This window comes from Podarcis raffonei, chromosome 12, assembly GCF_027172205.1.
Source record: "Podarcis raffonei isolate rPodRaf1 chromosome 12, rPodRaf1.pri, whole genome shotgun sequence".
NCBI classification, from domain to species: Eukaryota; Metazoa; Chordata; class Lepidosauria; order Squamata; family Lacertidae; genus Podarcis; species Podarcis raffonei.
This window is the reverse complement of record NC_070613.1, coordinates 19,208,677-19,228,977: the sequence shown is the minus strand read 5'-3', so window position 1 is coordinate 19,228,977 and position 20,301 is coordinate 19,208,677. Positions and strand designations below refer to the sequence as shown.

Genomic DNA, 20,301 nt, shown 5'->3' with positions numbered 1-20,301 from the left:
CTGCCCAGTGGTGCTTGACAAATGACCCTTTGTATTACCGTGTCTACAGGTATAGCTGTTATTGACAAAAGGCCAATTTGGCCTGCTGAAATCACCGAAACAGGAATGCTACATAAAAGCAATCGTTTTTTGAGACTAACTAGTCACATCCGGCTTGTCTGTACAGAGCTTGTCTGAGGCCTGGGGTGGGAATAAAGCTATAAATTCAAACAAAAAGGCAGCCGGTTCCTGGCAGGGGCCCCTGACCAGCTGTGCCCTCCAAAGCCTGGGGCCAGTGTGCCCATCTGTCCCCACCCCCTGCCATGGGCCTGAGCCACAGTAGCTCAAACTTACAGTACACACTATATCACATTTGTGTGTTGTATGTGCAATGTGTAGCCAGGCTTATTCTATTTATTCTCTAACATTAAAATGCTCCGTTTAGAACCCTAACAGTTGCAAAGAGAGCCACTACAGATTGGCTTCAACCAATAACACTGCAAAAATGTTGTATTTATCTCACTTCCAGAAAACTTCCCCAGAAAATCCAAGAAACTTAAAATTGCTTTCCTAAACATGTTCCTTGTGGTGAGTGTGGCTGCAGGCTTTAAAATGATGATCAGTTCCTTTAAGTTTCACTGAAACAGGGTTTCTTTGCATATAAATATGCTGACAAGTAACCCACTTGCAACCTTACATTGCTTTGATGATTGAATGTTTGCCTGACCAAATTTAAAATACCTAAACGTCAAAACTTCGAAGCGTGCTGGAGATACTTGCCGAACTTTTTTCCCATTTTCTGTAATCTTTGTCACATTTAATAATCCATACTTCTCTTGGTCCTGGGGAAGAGAACAAACAGAAAAACAGTTTTAAAAGCAGCTCGTTATTCCTTTAAATTAGAAAATAATCTCTTTCCTTCCACAACTACTTTCAAGAAGAGCTAAATAGCTGACACCTGAACTGCAGAGACATGGTTCCTTGAACTTAACATTAACAGCACAATCCTATATGTGTCTACTCAGAGGTAAGATGACTAAATTCAATGGGGCTTGCTCCCAGATAAGGGGGTATAGGATTGCAGCCTAAATGTGCTAAACCAGATTTTTAACTAATGTTACTAAGTCACAACATTTTTTTAAACTGATGTAACCTACCTGCTTACATCTGTTCATTATTTGTAGCCTAAAAACAAAACCTATATATTCTCAATATCTGAAGCATTTCTGTTTTCACAGTTTATTCGTGGTAAACAGCTTGCTCCTAAAAATTGTCTTTGTTTGACAAAACAGATTGCCAAATCCATCAGAAATGCAATGCAGTTGTCTACACCTGGTATTATCTGCACCTTAACGAATTGTTATTATTTATCAGATGCTATGTGATTTAGATGCTGAGCGAGTTTTTAAAACAAGAAATTCATTGAGACGCTTTACTGAGTCTGTTTTATCCATCTCAAGTAAACACTGATAGTCACCCCTGACCATTGGCCATACTGGCTAGGGTTGATGGGTCACAGGTTCCCTGGCCTGATCTAAAGTAATAGTGTACAAGGGCATTTTGTAAGACTCGGCTGTAAGAACTCAAACGATACACTCTTCCTATGTAACACAGATCTCAAAAGTATCAGGCAGACTTCCCTATCAAGGTGTGACGAACTGCTAGTGACTGATGTTATCTAACTTGGTCACAGGATAAAAAGTAGATCGCCAGTGACTGCAATATGGAAAAGCAGTATTGTGTTTATTAATGTTATGAGGGGCCAACAAGGCTGCTTTTAAAAAGGACAAAATGCCTCCTTTAAGAAGGACTGGATAACACCACTACCTCCATTTTCTGCTGATCTATTTGCACACAGTGTTCTTATGAAGCTGCCTGGTTGAACAATGCTGGGGACATGACTAAATCCTATATATCTTACAAGTCAACAGAAGATATGCATCTTCTAAATACTGCTCTAGAAGCCGCTGAAGTTGATTACACTGAGAAGGCCCAACACAAGAAGCGGCTTCAATCTCTTTCCTGACACAGACTGATCCGCTATGTGAAGTGTAACAATGTTCAGCATACATTAACAACCATGGATTTGCCTCAGACTAGTGAGCTCAACAATCTGTGTATGACAATATTTATACTGACTGTGGCTTGATGCTTTGGTGAGGAAGGAGAATACTCATTCTCAGGAAAAGCAGTCTTTGAAGCAACCGGAGAATCCTAAGGAATAAAGACGTATTGAAATATTTATAACACAGAAATAAAGTAGAATCTCCTTAAGCTTTACAGAATTTGGACATAACAGAAAATGTGTCTGATACTGGAATGACAATGAGTTATGTTCAAATTAAAGCAGTCATTCCTTTCATTAATTTTTCTAGTACAGTTTTTTTCCTTGCACAAATTTAATTATCTACCAATACTATCTATAGATAAATCATATGTCAGATACTAACTTGCTCATGGTGTGTTGGGAACAAATATGCAGGATTAGGCAAGAGAGGATCAGAAGAATTAGTTGGCAACTGTAAAAATACAAGAACTATTTTAATATATCATTATTGCTTCATAGAGTCGGTTATCTTGAACATAATAAAATAATGTATATTCCAATGTCATCTAATCAGAACTGATTTGCATCCTTGGAGAGTGTCAAGCTTTTGAATTATGCATAAATTATGCATTACACACACCCACACCCAAAAATCTGCTAACTTGAAATATTAAGGAGGTTAGAAAGAAATTGGGGACATGTTTCCTGAAGGCAGGCCAATGATCATTCTTTGTTAAAAAGCGGAATACAATTCCTGCAGGGATAGCTGATACAGAAAGAATTGCTTTGTAGTGAAGTTTCTTTTTCTGTGTTGTTGGCAACTATGTTGCTAAGAGAAATTCTCTTTACGCTTGAGGATAGGTTAAAGGTTCCTGAAATTCATACCTATCTCCTTCCAATACTCTTGTTCAGTTTATTTAGTACTGAAAATATTTGTAAACTTGGGCATTAAAAAGCAATCCCTGTATTCTTGTTATTAAGACATAAGCACCAACGCTTATGTAGCCAAAATGGCACAGACCATACACAAATAGAGAAGACAGGGCAGAAATGTACAAGAAGCCCGGTGGGAAAACCCTGAGAGGAGGACCCCAAGAAGTGCCCTTGTGCAGTCACCAACCACAGAATGCTAACTTGACTTGGGGTCAGGGGTGGAATGGAAAACCAGATCAGAGGAGGGCATGGCTGTGAACATGTGATCTCCAGGATGCAACATTTTGTTGCCAGTTCCTTTTTTTTTTTAACTCAAACCCCTTGCCATCTTTGGCCAGATTCATGTTTGCATATTCTGTTTCTTAGATTCCTTCTACTAAAAATTGTCTTGAGGAAACTTACAGTATAAAAACATCCAGTACAGGGATAGCAGCAAAAAATTCATTTTCCCGATACAATTCTAAAAGCAATACCACTGCCCAAACCCCCCACAATAGAGACACATACCATAACTACAACAAAGCAAACCAATTTAAACATCCAACAGAACAGACTGGAAGAAGAGTTGTTTATGCCAGTGTCAAGCAGGCTTCACTGGAGAGAGCACAAACAGGGGGCCACAACCCAAAAGACTCTCACGGTCGTCGTCCCTCCCGAGCTTTGATGCCCTCATTGTCTTCTGCTAGGATATCTCAAGGACCTCCTGTTCCCATATGATTCTGCCCAATGGCCATCTTTGGAGACTTTGCACCACTTACACACTCTCACACACATGCAGTAGTGGTACTGTGGGAGACTGTAACACAGTGGTGGCCAAACTTGGCCCTCCAGCTAATTCTCATCATTCCTGACCACTGGTCCTGTTAGCTAGGGGTGATGGGAGTTGTAGTCCAAAAACAGCTAGAGGGCCAAGTTGGGCCACCACTGCTTTAACACAATTGTCTCTCATTAGTGGGTTCCACATTATGCAACCCTCTCCCTAAAGGAACATATCTGGCCTCTTCACTACTTCAGTTGCAGGAGACAGTTCCAAAACATACTTTTTCATTTAACTGCAGAACCAGAGGGACAGGTGACATCTGCTGCTTTGCATTGGTGCCTGTTGCTTTACTGTTTGGTCATCCTTGCTCCCATTGCTTTGTCTGAAATTTCTTTTTAATTGTTTGTAATCTTGATCTTACATAGACTGTGCCTTGAGATTTTATTTTATTTTAGATATGAGCGCAGCATATAAATGATGTCTAACCAAATAAAAATGTTGCAGTTGGTGGCCATGTACACCAAACCATGGTTTAGTGCATCATGCACAAGCTGGAATTAGCCTTAGGAAACCTTGCCCCTCCCCACTCCTTCCATACGGCCAGGAGGTAGACTGTGTTTACTTTTATTTTCCTTGAATATTGGCTTGCCACTGCATGCAAACCAAGTATCATGGTGTATAACAAACTCAGGTTAATTTAACAAGCCGATTTCATAACTCATGGTCTGAAATTGGCTTTGTTTTGAAGCTGTCCAGACTTGATTATTAAATCATAAGCCAGGGAGGCATACAATGAGACAAGCTTTGGGGAAATTGAAAATAAACAGTGCTGAACTACTGTTCCTGGTCACACAGGAGGAGCAGAGGGAAGGGAAAACAACATGAACCTGAGGCTCACTTGAGCCTCTTTCCAGCTCCTGCTTAACTATGACTTTGCATGACTTCAAAAAAATCAGGCCAGTGAGCTCAGGGCAAGACATTAAAACTGCTGCTGGGAAGAGAGCCGAGGTAGGACCCCAATTCCAAAAGCTAGCAACTCCATGATCAGGGGTACAAGGCAGGTTCTGTACCACTGACTTCTTTAGGAGAAAATAAGTACAGCCTGTCATAGCAAAGTTTGCTTTAATAAGAGCACATTTGAAATGAATTGTTTTTCTGAATCTAACACAAAGTAAACAATCTACATTAATGTAAGAAAGCAAACATAACTGTACAATAATTATTTCGCTGAAAACACAATTAGTCAGGCTAAGAGTGCAGCCCTACGCCCACTTATCTGGGAGTAATCAGTGCAACTTACTTCTGAGTAGACAACTTATAGGATTGCACTGTATGTAACTTACAGGGATCAACCTAACCATTTTGCACCAGTGTTTTTCTTTTCTTTTTTAGTGCACAGTAAAATAAAAAATATACATAATAAATAATACACGACAACTGATCAGACTCCAGTATGTTCTTTAGGACATTCCTACCTTGTCATTAGTGTCCAACACAATCGAGCTGTGCCTCCATTTTGTTAAAACTATTGGTTCCTGTAGCCTCCTGTCCAGACTCCTGCTTTTAATAATCTCCCTTTGCTGCTGTGGCGAAGCATTAAACTATTAAAAAAGAAAGCAGAAGGAAATCCATACACTGTAAATGTATTGTACTGAAACAAAGGCAGGTGAAGCACATGCAATCCACTCTTAGCTGCTTTCACACATACAAACCTGCAAAGAGAAAGGCTACACTTCCTGCCATGGGTCATCTCTTTCCTCTGAAATAGTCAGCAGAAGTTTTCCTAGGGGCTGGGGCATTGCAGCATGCCACAGCTTTTAGTCCTGAAATTATTCTACTGAACCCTGCAAGTCCAGCTTATGACTGACTCAAGTATGGCACAGCTCCTTTTCTCAAGGAGTGTAATGGCCCCACTCGCATCAAGATATGAAGGATTTCCAACCAGCTACCTGAATATTCAGCAAAAGGTATTCATAATGCATGCAGAAGGAAATCTAAGCCCAAAGCACTGTGTCAAGGCATGCCAAGGATGGAGCCATGCAGAACCAGGGATGGAGACACATGAGGCCCTTATATATCCCACTCACTATGGACTCTATTCAAGTCTTCATGTACACAAGTTTAATTTTAAAGGAAGCAACTTTACAGGAAGGGAAATAGCTACATGGAAAACTTAGCCTGATAGTTAAAAAATGAAAAACTGGAAGCAAGGAAGCCAGTCAACCAACTTTTGCAATTGCTACATCTACATCAAGGCCTGGCAGCTTTTCATATTTGAAGGTAGCTTAAGTAGCAGCAAGTAGTGCAGTTTCTCCTGTGCAGCTGTAGGAGGCACCTGCCATTTACTTATGTACAATTACATTCATTCAGTGCCCTTTAAACATGCATGGTGCAGTCCTTTAGCTAATATAAATTTCAGATACGGCCCTTAACTGGTGACTAAGTTGCACACTCCTTGTATATAAACATATCTAGTGGAATAAGTTTACAGGGCCTTAATAAACCACCCTGTTTAAGCAACTTAGTTGAAGGGATGATTTGGAAGAAGCAATTTCAGGGCAGTAACCTAAAATGGCACATAATCTAACAAAGAGTAATGCAGCAATTTAAACAGACTTCCTCTTCCCTCCCTAACTCTCTTCCCCTCCTCTTCTTCTGTGCCCAGCCACCCTCCTAACTCTCCTGTATGTTAGGATGTCTTGCTTAGTCTGTTTTTTTTTTAAAAAAAGAATAGAAATTATCACACAAAAACCCAAAGTTAGCCTCAAAGAAAGGAGTAACTTGGGTCTTACTTCACATGCTACAGGTTGCATCCAATGAAGTCTTAAAGGTAAAGGTAAAGGGACCCCTGACCTTTAGGTCCAGTCATGGCTGACTCTGGGGTTGCGGCACTCATCTTGCTTTATTGGCCGATGGAGCCAGCGTACAGCTTCCAGGTCATGTGGCCAGCATGACTAAGCCGCTTCTCGCAAACCAAAGCAGCACACGGAAACACCGTTTACCTTCCCACCAGAGTGGTACCTATTTATCTACTTGCACTTTGATGTGCTTTTGAACTGCTAGATTGGCAGGAGCAGGGACCGAGCAATGGTAGCTCACCCCGTCGCAGGGATTCGAACCGCCAACTTTCTGATCGGCAAGTCCTAGGCTCTGTGGTATAACCCACAGTGCCACCCGTGTCCCAATGAAGTCTTACGTCAGAGTAAATCCAATGAAATCAATAGACTTAAGGCAGCCATGACAACTATGTCTGTTGTCAGGATGACTTCACTGAATGCAACCCAATGTATTAAAAGTTTTTGAACATTTAAAAAGTGCAACTGTTAGAGTTGCTATGTGTCCTCTTTTTTTCCAGGACACGTCCTCTTTTTCAGGGGTAAAATTTTTGTCTGGGTGGATTTTTTATATTTGCCAAAATGTCTCTGGCTGTACTTTCTGGATGAGACATAGACATTAACCAGTAGTTGAAGACTTGCTTTCCTCTTCTCCTGCCGCCCTCAGCAACATATCACAGCTTCTACAGCCTACATATAGTAGGGGTATTTAAAATGAGTTGTCATAGCGTCCTTTTTTTTCCTCTTCAAAATATGGCAACCCTAAACTGGTCTCAGTCTAAATCAGTGTTTCTCAAACTTGGTTCCCCAGCTGTTGCTGGACTACAACTCCCAGCATCCCTGACCAGTGGTCCTTCTAGCTAGGAATGATGGAAGTTGTAATCTGGGGAACCAAGTTTGAGAAACACTGATAAACCAGTAGAGCAATTAAGTATTTAATTTGGCCTGGGAAGAAGGGGGGGGGTATGTAACCTCGCCTCCGCTGCCACCATTGTTCAATATTAGAAGTGAACTAATTTGTAGGGCTACTGTAAGTTACTCTCTCAGCACAAGATCCCAACCTACAACAGTGAACTATACTACAGCAGAGGACAGCAAGTATGGCAGGAAGATTCAAGGACAATCAAAAAAACATTTAAACATTTCAGCATAGCATAGTATAGTATAGTATAGCATAGCATAGTAGAGCAACTGGGAAACACTGGCCTGCAAGCACTTTAATTGGATAACAGCCTTTACCATAAGGCGTCATGGGTTTTGAAGATGCTCGAACTCAGGATGAAAGGGAGAAACGCGTTAAGAGGAAGGCACACTTGGCAAACCCTCACCGTGATCAACTCCTGCCTGGAAACCTATATCCCCACTGTGGAAGGACATGTGGATCCAGAATTGGCCTCCACAGTCACTTACGGTCTCACTTTTAAAACCATGTTTATGGAAGACCATCTTACTCGGCTACGAGTGATTGCCAAAGAAAGAAGAGGAAGAAGCATAGTATTAGTATAAAAATAGTATTTTAATTTGCAGAATATGGATAGATAGCTTTTCAAAATTAAGCACTGCTGAGAGTTGTTTCTTTTTGTTTCCCAATGTATTTATCAATTAAAAAAATTGGTGTGCTATGACCAAATTTTTATTCTGAAAGTGTGGCCCAGAGGAAAAAAGTTTGAGAACCAGTGCTCTTAAGAGTCTGAGCTGCAATATTTAAGGTGAACTATGCTCCGGGGCATTCATAAGCCGCTTTCTCCCTTAGGGGTTTTGTTCCCTTGGAGTTTTCCTTTCAGATTTTGTGTGTCTGCATGTATTTTGGAAACCTCTAGGGTGCACACACACATAGCCCAAGCCTGCTGATCCTCTCTCTTGTGTGGGGATGTTGTTATTTTGAATGCACAACCACACACATGGGAAAACTCAAATCTGTATTAGAATGCTGTATAAACAGAATTCTGAATTGTGAAGGGAGGTTTCTTTGCCATTACCATATTTTTCGCCCTATAGGATGCACCGGTCCATAGGGCGAACTTATTTTTTGGGGGGGGGAAATAAAGGGGGGGAATTATTTCCCCCCCCAAGCTTGCCGGGCTGGGGGCAGGGGAAGCCCGAGCTTCCCCCACCCCCAGAACAGGTCCGGGAGCGACGGCGAGGTTGCATTCAACCTCGCCATCGCTCCCGGAGCTTGCCGGGGTGGGGGTGGGGGAAGCCTGAGATTCCCCCGACCCCAGCCCGGGTCCAGGAACGATGACGAGGTTGCGCTCAACCTCGCCATCGCTCCCGGAGCTTGCTGCTATCCGAAGCCCAGGGAGCGTGGCACTGTAGCCCGCTGCGCACCCCGGGCTTATGGCAGCTATCCGCAAGCCTTCGGAGCCCGCAAGAGTTCCCGCCGGGCTCCGCAGGGTTGCGGATAGCTTCCTGAAGCCTGGAGAGCGAGAGGGGTTGGTGTGCACCGACCCCTCTCGCTCTCCAGGCTTCAGCGAAAGCCTGCATTCGCCCCATAGGACGCACACACATTTCCCCTTCATTTTTGGAGGGGAAAAGGTGCGTCGTATAGGGCAAAAAAAATACGGTAAATCTGTGCAAGGAAAGGCAAGGCAGGCTGGAAATGGTGAAAACACTCCCATATTTGGCTGGAGAACAATCAGTATTTTTTTTTACATGCACAGTAGAGAAATTAGAATCAATTGAGGTTTTCTGTGTTAACTTGCATGTTACTGGAAAGTATTATATTTATTAAGTTAGCAATTATATCCCACCTTTTTATGATAAGATATACACAACGTTTCTTATAAAATAAAAATAAGTATACATTATAATAATCCTAACAGCAAAACAGAGTGTAAAAAATGATATTAACAATGTCCAGAGACAGCAAACTAAAATCCATATAATCATAGGCTCTGACTTTTTTACAATGTTGTCATAATAAAATGGATTTACGTGCCTGTTTAAATAATTAAGAGCCTGTGATCATCATCATCTTTGTGTGCCTCCTCTAAGAGAGGTCCAGAGGATGGCAACATGAGAATGGGCCTTTTCTGCAGTGGCTCCCTATTTGTGGAATGTTTCTCTTTTTCTTTGGCTGATTAACATTCTATATCCTTTAAAACATGTTGGAGGGAGGAGAGTTATTGGTTTGTTTCTGTTATGTATTTTGTGTTCTCATTTTGTACTTTCATGTTGTGAACAGTCCTGTGATCTTTGGATGAAGATAATAATAACAAAAAAGAATTTGAAGCAGGCAAAGAGGGGACCAATAATAATAATAATAATAAATTTTATTTATATCCCGCCCTCCCCAGCCAAAGCCAGGCTCAGGGCGGCTAACAACAATCAAATAATCCAACATTCTAAAAACATTTCATTATAAAAATTAATTAAAATCAAATTGATGGCAACCGTTAAGCAAAATTCTGTGCAGATTGCCAGAGGAGGGAGTCAGGCTGCGCCCTGACCAAAGGCCTGGTGGAACAGCTCTGTCTTGCAGGCCCTGTGGAAAGATGTCAGGTCCCGCAGGGCCCTAGTCTCTTGTGACAGAGCGTTCCACCAGATTGGAGCCGCAGCCGAGAAAGCCCTGGCTCTAGTTGAGGAAGCTATTCAGGGAGGAGGAAAACACTAATCCATAGTTTAAGTGCCACGAATGAAAATGGCCTCTCAGAGTTATATGAATTTTAACTTCATTTTCGCTCTCAACCATTTCTTCTCTTGAATTCTTTGATTGGAGGACTCTCCCCTGTGGCATAACTTCAGGCAAAATCTTTTATTAATACCCAGCAACACTACTGCAAAAATCAATCTAGACACACTCATGTTTTTCCTAAAGCATCCTTTCTAAGTAAAACTTCATATAATTTACAGTTCTCTCACTTAAATCTCTAGAGAAGTACCACTATTCACTACACTGAAATAGACTGGGTTGGAAGGTAGTTTTGGAAGGTCCCACAATGCTCCGAAACAGGAAGAATCAGCAAAAATTTCTTCCTTCCCCCCTCTTCACGCAGGAGCAGCAACAGCGTGTGAGTGAATTTCCACTTATGGGAACTTGAGATCCAACCCATTAACATTTTGAAAGGATGAAACAATACAGAAGAGAAAGAGAAATACCTATTCCTCTCAACCTCATGAACAGGACAGGCACATAAATTTTCTGAAATAAGGCAACAGAGACCACATCGCAGAATATATCCAGACTACTCATACGGCCTGGTTACTTTGGGAGGGTTACACTACAGCTGCTACATGCTGAGCAGTTCACCTTCACAAAAAGAAAGCAACTGGAAAAGAAACCAGAGGGAACCCCAAACTAAATGAGAGCTCTTTGGAAACCTTCTTCTCCTCAATTGCAGGTACATTTTCAAAGCTCTTCTCTGCTCAGTGTACGGTGGAGTTTTCTGCCCATTTTAAAAGTACAGTTTCATTGTCAACTTCTATGACTTTGGACGGGTGAAGTTGCCGCAGAGTAATCCTGTGTTTCTAACTATACCAGTTTTGTCCTCATTTGTAGCGATCAGAAGTGAAGACTGCCTTAAGCCTTTGGTATAATGGTCAAGTGCTATCTCTACACAGACAGAGCATGCCTGCTTATGGGTTTTTATAATATACAGCCCGTCTGCTTTGAGAAGCAGTAAAACTGGGACCGCTGAGCTCTTTGGGTTTTTTTTAAAAAAACCTTGTTACTTCAACAGCACACACCCTAAAATAATACATAATGTAGAATACTAAGTAAGGTAACTGAACTACACGAAGACTAAAAATATATTTTGCCAAGATGCGCAAGTCCCATAATCTGAACAGGCGCTGCCTGTTATGAGGGCACTGCCACTCTTAAAGGAACATTGGCATGTGCTAGAGAGCAGAAACTGGCAGAATGGATGCAGATTAGAAGGTTTGAGTGTCAAGGAAGTATTTCAAATACAAAATCCCAGTGATGTGTCAACACAGAAGGTGTATTATAGTACAGTAAAGTGGGAGGCTCCAATTCATCTGAGCTGAGCCATGAATTCACTAGATGGTCCTAAGCAAGTCACCATCTCTCAATTCCAGCCTTCAGTCTGTAATGTGGGAACAGTATTTTAAAGAATTGGGTTTTTTTACATGACTGTTTTAAGGATTGCTGAGGCTATGAATGAAGCAGTATATGTTTACTATGAACTGAGACAGTAATATTACTAGTCTTGCTTTGCCAGTTACAATCGGTTTGCATAGGCGATAAGAGATACCCCATGTGTCCGTATGGATTCCAAACCATGCTGAAATGGGTAGTAACATTCTGTGAATTAATTCAACCCATGCAATGCCACTTACACTGTTATTCATGCCTAAAAACTTTTGGTTAAGGAGTTGGGGTGGGGGAGTGGAGGAAACAGAACCAGTCATGTGAGGAAAGATGCGCGCACACACGTTATAGAATAGCTATTTTAGTCAAAATTAACAAATGAAATTACTCTTGGGGAGTCATGTGGTATGTTGTTGTTTGTAGGAAGGTGAATAAGAAAGGTGAAGCCTATTTTTATTCTCTAGTTGTCTGATAAAGTAGCCAGATTAAGAATTGCAAGGGGGAGGGCTATTATTTTACAGATGTCTCTGTTTGGGCATTGCATAAATCATGGGGTAAGCACCCGTGACTCACCTGTCTGCGGTAGGTGGGGTTTGAATTTCCCTCCGTTTTCCCCCTCAGCTAATCCTCTCCCTCTGCTGTGAATGGCTGCAGAAGGTAGACCGTATATGAGCCTACAGTACACACAAAAGATGCCTCCTGCCCATGCAATACTTACCCAATCAATTAATCAAATCTGTAGTAAGGCCCCACAGAAAGACACTAGTATCTTACTGGGCTTAATTACATTGGTCCAAGTAGGCAATATTTGAATTGAATAACTTTGCAACTCATGTGTTTTGGAGTACAGTTTTACAAAAAATAGGAAGGCTCCTTCTATAGCAGGCTTTCCTGATGCTACAAATCGTAAAAGACAGGAGTGGCAGCTGAGATTTTATACAGCAGAAAAAGTTGATACCATGGCTTACAGATTATTTTCCAGTCTCTTCAGAGGCATTTTAGTCCAATTCCATTAGGCTGGTATCATAGGTCAACATAATCCTACTGTGGTACAAGCCAAGCCCCTCTATAAACCCTTTCCCTCCAGAGTACCATTCTTGAGGTACCACTATGATAAAAATTTGTTTACTAAATCTAAAATATTACACGGCACTTCCATGTAAAATAATGGATTGCTGTTCCAACATTTCTACAAAGGTGCATGAAGATTTTTCTGCTGTTCCTTGACTCTTAATTTTCCAAATTCATTCCCAAATCCACTGGTAACAAACAAATACAAAGTATCAGAATTAACATTAGAAGTGTTCTCATTCCAATGCAGATAGCACAGAATGTGACAGTATTGATATTCCTGGAACCTTCCCTAGCATTCTTCTCTGTTATTAATAACCAGATAAAAATAGTCAAGGCTGTCTGTAAATTAGCATGAGGGGGAAATGGATAACAATCCTAGATGTATGTGGCATAACTGATTTCCACCCCTTCCCCAATCAAATCACTTAAGTGTTTTTCTTGCATTAATTGATCCAGTATATTTGGTTGCAGACTAAAGTTGGCAGCTACGTTGCATGCTGAGTATTCCTTGGCTCTCACCTCAGGCTAGAAACTAAGAACTTGGTTCATTCCTTATTCCTCTCCAAGTCTGCCTTGTCTAGGATAAGGTGAAGGGAAGACAGGGAAGGATGACAGGGAAGACAGAGATATCTAGCTTATGTGTATCATACCTCAATGAGTTAGTTGTATAGCCTGATGAAGAATTTTCAGTTCCACAAACCTAGTACTGAATTCAAGGAAGCTATAGGCATTAAGAAGAGCGCCACAAATGTCAGAAAAATTATCCCAATTAAGATCTGCCAGTATCATTAAGAGAAAAATCCAGTCCTGTGTCACTTAAACACACACACACACACACAAAGAGAGAGCAGTTTGTCAAAGAAAATCAGCCCCTATATATATTGGAGTCTCATCTTTTAATATATTAGTATATGGGCATGTCTGTAAGTTAACACCTTACATTAAAAACCTGACAGTACCAAATTATCGAAGGCTTTTCACCAAAGCCGGACTAAACGTCTTTCTTTCTACAGTGTTGGATGTCAGGTTGAGAGGAGTTCCCTACCAGGACAGACTTTGCTCGTGTGCTCAAGACATTGATTCCATAAAACATACCATATTTTTCGCCCTATTGGACGCACCGGCCCATAGGACGCACCTAGTGTTCAGGGGGGGAAATCAAGGAAAAAATATGATTCCCCCCCCCCGCAGCTCTGGGAGCAGCGGACAGGCTGCACGCAGCCTGTGCGCTACTCCAAGACCTTCTCCCTGCTTTTGCGGGAGGTGGCGGAATTCCCCCACCTCCCGCAAAAGCCCACAGGAGCCGTGCGTGACTCCTATGGGCTTTTCGACCAGGAGGGAGAAGGGACTGAAACGGCCAGTCAGTCCCTTCTCCCTCCTCAGGGAAAAGCCCCCAAGAGTGGCGCGCTCTTCAAAGGGTGCGCGGCTCCTACGGGCTTTTCTACGAGGTGGGGGAATTCCCCCACCTCCTAGAAAAGCCAGCAGAAGCCGCGGAGCCCCTTTAAAGAGCGCACGGCTTTTGCCTGCTTTTGCGGGAGGTGGGGGAATTCCCCCATCTCCCGCAAAAGCCCACAGGAGGGTTGGAGAGTACGCCTTCCCGTCGCACGCCTTCCCGCTGCCCCCCAATCTCTGGGGCTGGCGATGGGGGAAGCGCTGCTTTCCCCACCGCCAGCCTCCAACCCGGGTTGGAGAGTAGCGGGAAGGCGTCGCTCGCCTTCCCGCTGCCCCCCATCCTCTGGGGCTGGCGATGGAGGAGGCGCTGCTTTCCCCCACCACCAGCCTCAAAGAGCAGACTCTCCTGGCTTCAGCGGAAGCAACGCAAAGCCTCCGGAGCGCAGGCTTCGGAGGCTTCGCGTTGCTATCGCTGAAGCCAAGGAGCCTGCATTCGCCCCATAAGACGCACACACATTTTCCCTTCATTTTTGGAGGGGGAAAAGTGCGTCTTATAGGGCGAAAAATACGGTATTTTGCTGCACTGTGCAAAATATGAGCAAGCCAGGGCTGAACTGATATTACCCTTGCTGGTACCTTTCCTGGGAAAATCAGAGGCTCACTATGTCAGGTTCCTATTGGAAGACCGGACAAATGCTAGAACATTAGCAGTGGCAAAGTTTTTATCGGTGGTTGCAAGAACCAATGATCCCTATCTTTTGAAGAAAATGCTTGTTTAACCTGGAGGTAGGCTGTATGAATTGTGCATTGCTTTGTAACGATTTGTTGCGTCTCTGGACCGTAATAAAGACTGATGAATATATTAGGGGCCCCGCGGTGATTTTAGCTTATAAATTTTATTGTCTAATGTTTCAATTTGTATATTAAGGAGTTTCTATAGCTTTGTGCAGATTAGGTCATGTTTTGATAAAGTAAATGTTTCCAGTTTTTGTATCAAACTAGTATATATTTTATTGAATGACATTGGATACATTGCAGCAGCCTTTGGCTATAAGCAATAAACTTGACTGACTGACTGACTGACTGAGTCTCATCACCTACACAACAAGTGGCATCGATCCTAGTAGTCTCAAGTGCAGTAGCATGACAATATTTCGTCACAATACAAGGAAGCTCTGCACAAAAATGACCAATATGTTTTTCAGAAATGAAGAACTCTTTGGCCAGTGTGGTGTAGTGGTTAAGAGCGGTACTCTTGTAATCTGGGGAACCGGGTTCGGGTCTCCGCTCCTCCACATGCAGCTGCTGGGTGACCTTGGGCCAGTCACACTTCTCTGAAGTCTCTCAGTCCCACTCACCTCACAGAGTGTTTGTTGTGGGGGAGGAAGGGAAAGGAGATTGTTAGCCGCTTTGAGACTCCTGAAGGGGAGTGAAAGGCGGGATATCAAATCCAAACTCTTCTTCTTCTTCTTCTTCAACACTGAGGTTGAACGTGTTGCATGGTGTCTGCTGTTAGGCAGCCCAGGGTAAGCTTCCCAGAGTGACACACATTTATTTCTGAAGCTCATAATCAGCATTTTGGACAGAATCAAAACCAATGAACCAAAGATGCATGTCAAGAAGAGGTAAAAGACTGGGATATGGACCTAGAAAATGGACTGGAGGAGCATGGTTTAGTTCCATGTCTGAATATACAGTAAACAGTTCTGAAAGATAGGAGATACCTAGAGATGGAATGTAACTAAATAACTTAAAGTGTTATTCTACAAAAATGATACATTGTGCCCCTTTCCCCAAAACCAGATATTTAACAAAACGGTTTGACTTATGACCAACTATGCTTACATGCCTGAAATTCCAGCCTTTTGCTAATGATAAAACTAAACAATCATATCAAAATTGAGCCAAATTGTATCCTCAATACACATATCAGTAAAACACACCAAAATCTCAAGCTCATCTTCTAAAAACAAGATGTAACTGTTCTGCAATTATAGGGCTGGGGGGGGGGGGCGGAAATCTGGCCTAGAACTTGGTCTAAAGCTGTACAAGGCTTCCAATGGAAAGGTCTGGCCTTGCAAACTGCTATGCACATTGATGTCAAATATTTTAATGGCAAAGGATTGAAGCACAAACTCTGAAAGCAGATGTCTCCAATGCCTTGAAGGATTTGGGGCCATATTCTGAAAACAATGGCATATAAAGCCTAAAGTTTTCAATTGTTTCCTGCATTCTTTTGTATCAGAGACCTCTCTCATGCCTTTTCTTAAATTTGGAACAGCTTTGCCACTCAATGTTCTTCAAATTAACATTCTCACGTCCCCATGATGTTCTTCTAAAACAGACTTTCCTGCACTGTAATTATGGATGCATCAATATGCTGGGAAAATGTGAGAAGAGAGTATATGCATGCTCTGAAGTTAGTTCCAAATCTTTTAACTTCATTTAAGAAGGAGTCAGCTTCATCACCTCTAGGATCACAGAGGCAAAGGAAACACAATTCTCCCAACATCTCAATGAATCCATAAGCACATTTGCCAATTCCTATTTTCCGTGCGCTGCTCTGGTTCGCCAGAAGCGGCTCAGTCATGCTGGCCACATGACCTGGAAGCTGTATGCCGGCTCCGTCGGCCAATAAAGCGACCCCAGAGTCGGCCACGACTGGACCTAATGGTCAGGGATCCCTTTACCTTTTATATTTTAAGACAGTTTACTGTATGGGATACCGTATGACTGTTCCCTTTGCTTATGGTTTTGCTGAAAAGCAGCTCCTTACAGAGTCAATGGCCTTATTTCAAGGTGTTTGTCCACTTATGTGTGCGGGTGGGGGGGGAGAGGTTACAAATAATAACTGGGACTCTTCAACAAAACATTACAGTGTATTCGTGTCACCTGAGGGTGCAGCTGAAAGGGTTGGAAAAAAGTTAGCATCAAAGCCAAAACTCCCTGTTCTAACTTCGATCTTATTTCATGTGACGTTTTAAAAAGCATCGATAACTGATGTTCAACCAGTGTACATGCACATCAGTAGAGCATGTGGCTTCAACATGCATATGAGTGCTGAATTTGCCCTGGCCAGCCAATGCACAGCAGTATTAACAGTGGACTACATTGCACAGCTACCCAAAGTTCAGAGTACAACCACCTCTCTCTAATAATAGGCATTGCAGACTTGTTGTATACTACTCTCAGCTCAATCTCCAACTCAGGTATAAAAGCAATGGGGAAGTACTGCAGGGTTGTTGTGAGTTGCTTTCACAGCATCAGCTCAACCTGGAATGCCTCTAGACAAAACTACAGGACTGTTACAAGCCAATCAGAGACTAATTTGCAGTATTCAGTTAACTGCACTGCAGGGCAGTCATGAACTACACTCTCCCAGCAACTGCCCTTCCTAACAGGCAATTTGCAAACAACGAGGTGCATTAGCAGCTTTTGCATTAGCAAGTTTGTTTAAAAGAAAGAAAGAAAAATATTTCACACTAAATAAGCAATGAGTTAGAAAGAGCAGTGACTCTCCTTCTAGCTACTACCTTGTGGGGGGGGGGCAGATAAGCAGGTGTCCAATTCCTGCCACATTAAGTCTTGGATTTCTTATGGGTGACTTTCACTTCTGTCCTTGGAGACATTTAAAAATAGTTTGCCATTGTGAACTAGGAAGTGACCCACCCAGACATTGAAATGATTGCCTCTAACTGACACTTTCTCAATCTTCTTTCACAATCTCTTGGAAAGAGAGGAGAGAAATGAAGGGAAATGCAGCCAAGGAACAGATGCCGAGGAGATACAACCGTCTACCTCCCACTCTCCTCCTCGCCCCATGTGTGTTCCTTGCATTCTCTCTCAGCTATAGCCTCTCCAGCCAGCTGATCAGCAGGGTCTGGAAATCTCCTGGGCTGCTTCAGCCCCATCTTCCAGTTCACTCACAGCTTCCCGTCAGTTCCATTTTCACCCTCCCTTCTGGTTTTCTTTCTCAACTAACTTAATGTTAGCAAACATGTTCAGTCCTCAATGGACCTGGAAGGAGGGTGGGGAATAATACTTTTTTAAAAAATTCAAAAAAATCTTGGGTTCCCACTATGCCTGGGGATATTCTTATTGAATGTGGGCGTGCCTAAGTTCTGGGGCAGGCCCAACAGGATTTTTGTTTTTTGCAAAATCGGTTTAAAGAGGATTGCCAAATAGCAGAGTACACAACAACACCTATTCCAGAGATATAAAAAACCATGTGTTTTAGAATGAATTGCAGCAAGATACAGCTTTTGACCGAAGCCGGAAACATTATTTTCCTTTGGTTACTCACTTTTGGCAGTGCCCATTCTGACCGGGATCCATCTGCATTGTAGTAGTATGGCCGACCTTGTTCATCAACATGCTTTATCCACTACAGAAACAAAAGTTAATAAAATACTTAATACAAAAAAACCCAGATCTTTAATTTATAAATATGTCAAATGGGAGAACAGAAATACTTCAGATTCTGAGCCCCCTCCAAACACACAGACAGAAAACCTCTGTTTTTATATAGCCAGTTTTTATATAGCTGGTTATAAAGATCCATGGAATCACACCCAGGAATAGGGAGGGGGTGCTAAAAGGCCATCCAGCCCAACCCCCTGCTTAGTCCAGGAAACCCAAAACTAGAGTATTCCTGAAATATGGCTGTCCGTTGAAAGCATTTTTGGTCACATACTTGGAACTATAATAAATGTACAGTACACAGTATTTTGTTGCCACAATTAATTTATCTTGTAAGAAATAATAATTGTAATGATTTAAAATTCTGCTTCATACACATTTAAGTCCCATGGTTTCTAAATAAGAACAACAGCTTTTTTACAACATAAAACTGGTTCTTCTCCCTATTGTCAACTCCATTTTTGAAGACATTCTAAAAAGAGCCATATTGTTATTTTATTCAAAATAGGGTTATTTTGCATGTGAAAATCTTCTGCCTTAGGCAAGAACCCTATATGAGGTGGGCTAACTTTATTTTTCCATAGTATAATATATTTTTTACTAAAACCCCTATCCCACAGCATTTTAAGGTAACAAAGTAGGAGTGCATGCTTCAGAACAATTCACAGTTAAAGGCATAACTAGCCATGTTACACAATCCTGAATAGACACTTTTTCTTAAGAACACGAAAAGAACAAAATCATACCAAGTTTTATTGAGCCTAACCTCCTTCAGGAGAATCCCAGAAATCAGGAGGCACTAAGCAGTACATCAAAATAAAAAATCATCCACTTGTCCACAAAGGCATAACTGTCTAGCTTCTATATATTCTTGTTGTAACACAAGGCATTCCCATACTCCCAAGAGTTAAGTGGAGTGCTTCTGCAATCAAGAAGAGCTCCACAAGGTATGCATTTCAAGAGGGGACCAAGTTCTTCACTGAAGTTAAAGTAAAGTAAAATTCATTCATATTCTCTCTCTCTCTCTCTCTCTCTCTCTCTCTCACACACACACACACACACACCACATTAGGACATACAATTAACAATAGTTTTCCAAAGGATATGATCCTAAGTGCATTGATTTAGAAGTCTTATTGTCTGTAATGGTGTTTTTAGGTGCAGCGTTGTGATTCATGACTATCATATAGTACTAGGAAAACTTAATCTTGCTTAACATATTAAAGGAAAATTGGATGTACATTTCATTCTTTTTAGTGGAAGAACAGTTTACTGTAGGCTAAATTCCCAACTATTATAACTGAAGGCAATTCTCCACTACCTGAATACTTATAACCAAGCAAACAACAACAACAACCGCCCCCCCCCCCACTGAACACACTGCATCTAAACAGAACAAGGCTTTGGAGGAGAGGAAAGAGGGAAATCCACAGGAGTCCCTGATCTAAGCAGTATCTCAGAACTCAGTCTCTCACATAGCTCTTCAGATATATCCATCATTCAAATGCAGCACAGCTTGTTCTCACAGTATTTTGGGAGGTGGGGAACAGAATGAAAAGCAGGAACAATGTCTGCTGAGTCTGAATAGAATGGCACACACACTGGAACTAGATTTTGCTTTTGCTCTCTTTTCTACTCGCACTGCTAGAGGGGGACAAAAAATGGGGATCAGTCAAAACAGCCAGGATCTGTCCAAGAGGACAACAGCAGTACAGAGCTCTATTCTGGAGGCAGCACATGGCACAGCCCTGTCCCTAAGACTCTCCACTTTTAGAGCAAGAGACCTTGGTTCTGGAGACAGAGTGTGTCGCCA

The 20,301-nt window shown here is 42.1% G+C and overlaps 1 protein-coding gene across 11 annotated transcripts in view; it reads right to left on the bottom strand.

Annotated features, from left to right (window-relative positions):
* ARHGAP12 (Rho GTPase activating protein 12) overlaps positions 1-20,301 on the bottom strand; it is a 68,738-nt gene that overhangs the window by 12,870 nt on the left and 35,567 nt on the right. For 4 of the 11 annotated variants that reach the window (XM_053409610.1, XM_053409609.1, XM_053409613.1 and 1 more), the window contains 5 exons: positions 18,373-18,453; positions 5,195-5,320; positions 2,430-2,498; positions 2,119-2,193; positions 760-821 (listed from right to left, as the gene is read on the bottom strand). In XM_053409610.1, the coding sequence (XP_053265585.1) occupies positions 760-821; positions 2,119-2,193; positions 2,430-2,498; positions 5,195-5,320; positions 18,373-18,453 (413 nt within the window). The remainder of the gene's footprint in view (positions 1-759; positions 822-2,118; positions 2,194-2,429; positions 2,499-5,194; positions 5,321-18,372; positions 18,454-20,301) is intronic. The other 7 variants (XM_053409612.1, XM_053409611.1, XM_053409616.1 and 4 more) reach the window with 2 other exon arrangements.